Source organism: Beta vulgaris, chromosome 5 (assembly GCF_026745355.1).
Source record: "Beta vulgaris subsp. vulgaris cultivar EL10 chromosome 5, EL10.2, whole genome shotgun sequence".
Taxonomy (NCBI): Eukaryota; Viridiplantae; Streptophyta; class Magnoliopsida; order Caryophyllales; family Amaranthaceae; genus Beta; species Beta vulgaris.
Window position 1 is genome coordinate 13,707,419 of NC_079206.1, and position 8,886 is coordinate 13,716,304.

Genomic DNA, 8,886 nt, shown 5'->3' on the forward strand with positions numbered 1-8,886 from the left:
CATTGTATCAGACTACCAGTCATTCTAAATGACTAATATGCGTCTCATGCAAGTCGTTTGTTGCAATTATCATGAAACGATTGAATATAAAAAGTGTTATAATTAATATAATATGAGACGGGAGGAAAATATATAGTGTTATCTTATGAGTAATTTATATTTTCCTCTTTATCCTCAAGCTAATCTTGTATCAGACCCTCTTACCAAACAATTTCGATTAGACCACTTGAACGTTTCATTTTCTTTCTCCACTTTTGAGTTTCTTTTTTAATAAAAGTAAACAATTTAACTTATATGGTTGCTAAATGCGACACACTTTACTAAAACACAACCCTTTAAAATATCCAACATACTTCTCTTCCTTAAAACTCCTTTCTCCCTCTACCTATTCCTCTCTCCTTTCTCCCTCTTCCTATTCCTCTTGTCGTTCAAAATTGAGCCCAAATTAACTCCCATAATTTCACCCAATTTCTGCAATTTATGATCGAAAATGGGATATTAATTAGTATTACTTCCTCCCTTCTTTTTCTATTTCGTGTGGTAAAACCCTCAATTTGCTTCGATGTAACCAAGGCCTGAATAACTTCAATTTTGAGGAGTTAAATGTTCATACTAAACGAATTGCTTCTAGATTTTCATAGAAATTTGTTATACTTCCAAGCAACTTTGTGAAGCCTCGTTCTTCTGTTTCTTCTATATTTTTTATAAAAAATCTATGTATATTTTTTGCAGGCCTATACTACTTGAAATATAACCATCTTCTATATTGAGAAATTGATGCAACTAGGGCTAGAGTTTTGCGATTTTTTGCGTTATTTCTCCAAACATTTTGTATTTTGTGCAAGTTTTAGGAAACATGTTATTCTATTTAGTGCAATCTGCAATAAACGGGTTAATCTGAATTCGTGTAATATGTAAGAAATAGGTTAATCCATTTCGTTCAGTTTGCACAAACAAATTAATTTGTTTCTGATAGATTGTACGAAATGGTGCCGAAGATTTTATTCATATTGCATGAATTGTATTAATTACGAGAAAAGTAAAACGAGTAACTTACATAAGATTGAAGTTCATTTTGATCAAAATAATCGTCCAAATATCAAGTTTAATATTAGTCAATATATCTCTTGCAATTTATATTTCTTTATGTATAGAAGAGGAGAGAATATTTTTTCAACGAGAAATTCTTTTCAGGAGAATAAAAAACTAAGGGTTTTGAGAATTGCATGTAATAAAATTGAGTTACATTTAGTAACCTCCTTAACTTATTATCTATGTGTAGTACATTTATTACCTTTTGTTTAACTAATTCACGGTTTACCTGTTAATGTCATACCTCTTTCTAATACTTTGCGTGAATCCAATACTCATCTACTAAAAATAGATAGGTAGCTTTAAGCAAACCCACGTTATAAATAATATCATCCTTATTAAATTATCTGAACTATGCTATACCTAATTGACCATTCGATGTAAAATCTAAAATGCATGCACATACATACAAATTGCACTCTCCAACTAAAAACTCTTATTCAATTTTTCTTCGGGTTTTGCTTGGTAATATTCGTTTAACGAGTAGAATATGCATCCATTTGTCATGTGCACACATTTACACATTATACCAATTGAAAAACTACCCATAAAAATGTACCAAAACCTAAATGTGTAAAATCCGTGCATATATTAATTAAGAAATAAAAGAATTTTATGTATGAATTGAATTTCAAAAAAGCAAAAAAAAAAAAATGCCATTTATTGGCCATGTACATCATTACCATTCACCACCGTCCACCCCCAAGTAAACGACCCATAATTTGAATTGCGAAAGATCATTTTTTTTGGTTAAATGTGGCTAGGTTTCAAGGATTGTAAACACAAAATATTAATTAAAAAGTGGATTATTATTACTAAGTTTATTACCATCCTCATTTTCTCTTTTTCTTTTCTTTTGTTTTTTTTTTTGGTCCTTTTAACTATTTTAGGTTGCAGTTTATGGGCCTGGATTTAGGTAATGGGCCAAGTGGGTCCAATCCAATAATAATCTTAAGTAAGGTAGACCTCAACACTGGCACTTCGAATAGAGAGACAGAGTGGGCAAGCTTGAACGACGTCGTCACATTCCCTACACACACACAAATGTCGACAAGGCAACAGCACCACTGATGCGACACGTGTCCGACACATCTTACAACTCGGTGAGCCGACTCGTTGCTCACTCACTGGGTTAACATAAGCTGACTCGGCATCCTCCGCATCCCCGGCGCAACCTAATCCACTCCCCTCCCTGTCTTGCTGCAGTGCGCCGCTTGGTCCCACCATAGCTTGTTGTAGTTGGGCCTGAAGGGACGCAGCTTGAGCCTCTTGGGCCCGGGCCTTCACTTGCCATGCTTGGGCCTCTGCACTTAATTGGGCCGCTCGGGCTTCCAACTCTGCGTTTCTCCTCGCTGCTTTTTCTACCTCCGCTTCTTTCTCTCTCATCCGTCGTGCCACAGCTTCCTCCGCTGCGCCTAGCAGTGCACGATAGTGTCTCTCCCTTTTGTCCGCTAACGTGCGCCGCAACTGCTCACCCTGAATTTCAGATTATTATAAACCAAATATCAAATATTTCATCTGTTGGCATTTATGGCACTAAATCACCATTTTCCAAATTGAAATCTTTGATTAAATTAAAACTCTTCCAGATTTATTTATTTTAAAACAAAAAAACTCACCTGTGAATGAAGGAAGTAAGAAAGTTCATCACTCTGTTGTTTGAATTGGAGGGCAAATTCTTCCGATATAAGAGAGAGCATCGTATTGGGTTGTTGTTGAATTTGTTGTTGTTGTTGTTGTTGTTGTTGTTGAAGTTGATGATTTTGGTCTCCAAATGACAATCTAAGCCCAGTTGATACAACATTAGATTGTTGATGATTTTGGAGCTGTGAAAGATCGATGAGCTGATGATTTTGATTTTGATTGTGTTGTTGTTGTTGATTTTGGAGAGAGAAATTGAATGAATTAATGGTTGTAGTAGTTGTTGTTGTTGCTGCAACTTCTCTGCTCCTTTTTCTTGGATTAACTCCAACTATTCAATCCATCACCCAATAAAAAAAAAAAAACAGCAACCCATTAATTTAAATCCAAAACTTTATCATTAACTATGAATTTGAAATAAAAATGAGCTTAGAATTAGTTGTTTTTTCATACTTAGATATATATTTAAAAAACTGAAAAAAAAAAATAAAAAAACCAACCTCCATTATTGTTAAAAAGCATATGGGATTGCTCAATAAATCCAGAACCAACACCTCCACCAGGCTGAGGTTGCAATGAATAATCGTTGCTTTCTTGGTTATTTCTGCATTCATATTTCCCAAAATCAATCATTCACAAAAAAACACCAACTTATTCAATAAAAGATGCAATCTTTAAATTCATGGAAAAACAGGGGAAGTGAAAAAAAAAAACCTGTTTAAGAAGAGAATATTTGAAGGGTATTGAGCTTGAACTGCCATAACCTTAGAAATGAGATAGAGAGATAGAATGTATTATGTATATGTGTGTGATGAAGATAAATATGAGAATTATAAAGAAAGGAATAATAAGGGGAAGAGTTATAAAAAGATAGAGAGAAGAGTATGGAGCAATGTGGGGAAGACAAATAAAGAGAGAAGAGAGAGAAAGATGTGGAAATTAAGGCATACACAGAAGATGCATGAAATTATGTGAGGGAGGAGGGATCAGAAATATTGGAAGAAAATGCCAGGAGAAAAAGGGAGTGCAATATTATCAAGATGCTACCCTTAAAGGCGGACTCTTCAATGACCCTAAACAAATTATTATTTCTTGCCTTGTTTTTTATTTCGTAAAAACGAGTGATAATAATGCGTAGTAGTAATATAGACGGAATTTGATTTGAGGTTTTGTATTATCACAGTAATATCATAACCAATTAACATTGCATAGATGGTGTTTATGGGTTTTTTTAAAGGGAAAAATTGTATGCAGTACTAAGGATTATATATAAGAAGCTAAAAATGGAAATAAGTTTATTAATTGATCATTTATCACATCGGTTGATCCAAAAAAAAAAATTCATAAATTCATAACTTATTTCCATTTTAAATAGTGTATTTATGTCTTATATGCAATATAACATAAACCTTTTTTTAATTATTAATTAATATTTTTTTTACTATTAGAAAAAATTAAAAAAAAAAAAGGTAAGATTTTGATGGAGGGAAACAAGAGTTAATGAGTTGTGACTTTGTGTCTGTACATGAGAAAGAAAGAAAGGCAAAGATTAAAGCAAAGAAATTTCCCATCTTCTCGACTTTGTTTTCACCTACTTTATTTTTAAAAAAAAAAACAAATAGAAAAAAATTATTTTATTTGTGGAATTTTTGGTGGGAAGAGATGTGTAAGTTTTTCCTTGTGCTATCATATGATGCGGTTGAAACGAATCAGTCCTTTTTAGAGAGAGAAAGAAAAGTTTAAAAATAAGATGAGAGAGAAAGTTTTTATTTATTTTTTGGTTGGGTTGGGTATTCTCGTGTGGGGAGACGATGGAGATAGAAATGGCTTTTCTTGAGGAAGGAGTCTCGTGTTTGTTACCATTATTAAAGGAAAACATATTGAAGTAGTAAGTGGTAAGTAGTGGTACCATTTGTGATTATCTTCTTACTTACTTTAAGTAGTAAACCTGGTTTTTTTTTAAAAAAAATATTATTAATTATTGTTAGGTTTAATTTAAGATTAGTCAACTAGTCTAATTTGGTAGGAGGATGTGAAGAAAGACTGAGTTGCAGAGCACCTCATTGTTTTGCATTATCTCCAATTTCAAACTTGGTGTGATTCAAAACTAAACAAATAAGTTTTCAATGGAGTTTGTTTGAATTTTGTTTTACTATATTGTACAAGGGTTTTCGTTATACGTCAGTCGTTACCCTAGGAAATTTGTATAAGCATTAGATATCTATCTACAGAAGTGTTATTTATTTTAACTAGTCTTATATGCACGTGATGCGTGTTAAAATAAATAAAAGGTCAATTGTGTAATAATATATACGAAAAAATATTCATAAAGTTCATTATATATATGTTTTTTTAAAAATCAATAAATCAATGATGAGGTAAATATTTTGTTAATTGAGGGATGATGTAAATATTTTTATTAATTGAGGGTATAATAGTAAAAGATGATGAATTTGTATTTTATTATTTCAACGTATAAAAGGTTTATCATTTTTGGTGTCCCCCTCCTCTTCCCTTATAATACAATACTATACTCCAAGTGTTAATTCATTGATATTATGATCACATGAGTATGGAGTATTTCCACATTTTACTTCTTGTACATAACTTTTAAGGTTTCACTAAATAAGGCTTGACCTAGTGGTAAAGCCGTAAAAGGTTTGGCCTCATGACTTCAACGTCATGGGATCAAATCCCATTAGGGGCTTTTTAGGGTGAGGTTTCCCTTACCATCCTCCCTCACTCCAAGAAATCCGACCTGCAAATCTGACTAGTTAAATTTGTGCAAAATACCAGTTCAGTAGGGTATTTCATTTTACCTAATTCAAAAAATATATATATATAACTTTTAAGGTTTCAATTAACATTTCACTATATGTATAAGTTTTATTATTGTTAATTGCTCTACTTGTTAATTTTGAAGGAGAAAGTAGTTTCGTGTATGGTTTTGATGTTATTAGTAGACTTGGAAAATTAGTTTTTCTAACATCAAGTAACCGAATCTCATGCATAGATCATTAGATTGATATATATCATGCCAAAATTAAATAATTCCTCTTGATCGGTAAATCTCTATTATATAAGTCAAGGGAGGAGGTGTGGTGTCATCTTTTGAAGTGACTAAAATACCCTTAATGATCTAATTAATGGAATGAAAAATTTACAAAAGCAAATCATTTAAAAATTCTCATTCCAACTTGTCATTTAAAACAAGTTTAAAATGGTATATGCATCAAATACTTCAATCAAAAATTAAATTGACGAAATATTTATACCTTATAAAAAAAGATGGCATACATAACGTGCACTTAAAAAGTTTGAACATTCACTACCTTTAATACTCTTTAATTCAGTTAAACCAACTCATTATTTTTGTTCTTTCTGTTCAATATTCATTCACAAAAAAATTAATGTTAATAATCACTCACAACCTTTTTATTTTTTTACATTAGCGAATCAATATATTTAAATTCATCTAATTGTTGAATTTTTCACATTTAAGTTTAATCATAAATAAAGTACGAATGAAGTATCTAATAAAATAACAAATTTTGAAATTAACGCACGCATCGCGTGCATATGAAAGCTAGTTCCACAAATGCAAAGAGGCCTTGTGGACCAAATATGACAATTAGAACCTCAAGCATGATTCCTTCACTCATTCCATGAAACAACAAATTGGATGTCCACAATTAGGATCAATATGTTTTATTTCTTATGACGACTAATTTACAATTACCTAGTATATACTTCGTGCCTATTCTCCTCAACTTATTTTCAGTTTAGTTCAATTTTGTTAAGTTCAATAATTCTGTTCAATAATTCAGTTCAGTTTAATCCAGTTCAATTCAGTTCAACTCTAGACAATAATTTACTCTCACATATCATTATTTATTTCAGTTCAATTCAATTCAAGTCAATTCAGTTCAGTTATTTTACACCGAAGAGAACATACCCTTCATCGAGTAAATTGACAATATTTATTAGCTACTTAACTTTGACTCTATTTTCTCACTATCATAGAAATAAAAACATAGTGAAGTGAGATACTATTATATTCGTTTCGTTTTAATGTATTTTTTCAAAATATCAACCTTTTATATTTTTGCTTATGCGCAATTAACAATGATTTGTTTACAATATAACCCTTATATATTAAATTCATTTGAAACGAATATAATATGTAAGGGTTCTATTTTTCCTTATGCGCAATGAACCAAATCAGATGGAGGGATTAAATGGTTGATATATGTAAGAGTTATTGTAAACAAATCGTTATTGATAAGGTAAAAGGATTACTAGTTGGCATAGTATTTGGTTACAAAGAAGAGATGCAAGCTAGGGGTGCTTATCGAGCGAGCCGAGTCCGAATAGCACTGGGCTCGGCTCGAGCTCGTTTATAATTTCCCAGGCTCGGCTCGGCTCGTGAGCTCGCCGAGCTTGGGAGAGCCGAGCTCGAGCTCGGCTCGTGATGGAAATTTGGGGCTCGAGCTAGGCTCGCGAGCTCGTTTAGGCTCCGCTCGCGAGCTCGTTTAGGCTCGGCTCGCGAGCTCGCTTAGGCTCGGTTCGCAAGCTCGTTTAGGCTCGACTAATGAGCTCGGCTTGGCTCGAAGTAGGTGAGCTTGTTCACTCACCCATCATATGCTTTTATAACTTGATTTCCCTCTTAGCATTGCTAAGATTTCAATGTGGGACTTCATGGTTTGTTAAAGAAAAACAAACTTACTATCCCCATTTCAATGTGGAACTTTATGTTTTGTTTAAGATAAACAAACTCATTCTACATATGCTTATATAACTTGGAATCCCTCTTAGCATTGCTAAAATTTCAATGTGGGACTCCATGTTTTGTTAAGAAAACAAACTCATTATACCCTTGTTTTGTTTACATATGCTTTTATAACTTGGAATCCCTCATAGCATTGTTAAAATTTCAATGTGGGACTCCATGTTTTGCTAAAGAAAAAATTATCAAATATTTTAAGGATTAAATAATCAACTATTTAAAATTATACTTCATTCCCTCTATGAAGAAAATAAAGTATAGTTTTTGTTTCCCAACCAAGGAGATACAAAATTAAACTTTAAGTTGAAGTAAGGAATAGTAGCTATTTATAAAGAAAATAAGGTTTATCCTTGTTTTCTTAACCAATGTGGGACTTTAGTGCCTAGTGGAGTAGAGGTGAAGTTGGATCACAATTTAAAATATATAATTTGTGATCTAAATTAAAATATAAATTATTATTAAATTTTTTTAATATAAATTTTTTTTTAATAAGAATATTTTTTTTAATATAAAATAATAAACGAGCTGCTCACGAGCTTTACGAGCCGAGCTTTGCCTAGCTCGGCTCGGCTCGTTTAAGTCTCGAGCCGAGCCCGAGCTCGAGTCGAGCTTTGACCGAGCCGAGCCCGAGCTGCTCGCGAGCTTGTCAGGCTCATTATCACCCCTAGATGCAACCAGGTTTGACATATGATAATTACTGTTGTTACCAAATACTATAATCTTAAATTTGATAAACTCTTTCTCCTTTGTAAAATATAGTACTACTCATTATGTTTCTATTTACTAGTTAATTACATTTTCTTTTAGTAATTTTCATAATAAGTTGCAATTATTTGAATATAAATTGCAAATGTCACTTTTAGCGAAATACTTCAATCTGGTATTTCCGTTGTGAGGTAATGTCAAACCAATACTCATAAAATATTTTAAATATTAAAAATACCTGAAGTCCACAATTTTTTGCTTTAAAAGAAGGATTTGTAAATCTTCTCATATAACTAGATCTTGCATATCTCACGAGACCAGGTATTGAGAGAATTAAAAGTAACCCCTTATGGCCTTATAGCCTCAACTGATGGAAATAGTGAATGATCAGTTTGAAAATTTGACCGTTGATAATTAGTCCTCTTATTGTGGGGCCAAACTCCAAAAAGCGCGGGGAATTTGTGCGCGGATACCCATACCCACGGTATGAATGGGGTCGCCTTTCAGTTTATAAATTTCTTTCGCGTGTTATTTATTTTAAAAAAATATTTCGCGTGTTAAATCATATGTTTAGCCGCCCATAATTCTTGCTAATCTACTATGACGTAGACCAAGTAATTGCCTTTCTTTTTGAGAAAAAAAAAAAGGGAAACTGCTGGAAT

General features: G+C 32.5%; 1 protein-coding gene across 1 annotated transcript; it reads right to left on the reverse strand.

Moving 5' to 3' along the window:
* Positions 1–1,664: 1,664 nt before the first annotated feature.
* Positions 1,665–3,900, reverse strand: LOC104892881 (BOI-related E3 ubiquitin-protein ligase 1). The gene is made up of 4 exons (XM_010678901.4): positions 3,448–3,900; positions 3,234–3,337; positions 2,712–3,064; positions 1,665–2,568 (listed from the first exon to the last, which is right to left on the reverse strand). Exons 1-4 carry the CDS (start codon positions 3,492–3,494, stop codon positions 2,044–2,046), a joined length of 1,029 nt encoding a protein of 342 aa, XP_010677203.2. The 5' UTR covers positions 3,495–3,900; the 3' UTR covers positions 1,665–2,043.
* Between the last annotated feature and the right edge of the window lie 4,986 nt (positions 3,901–8,886).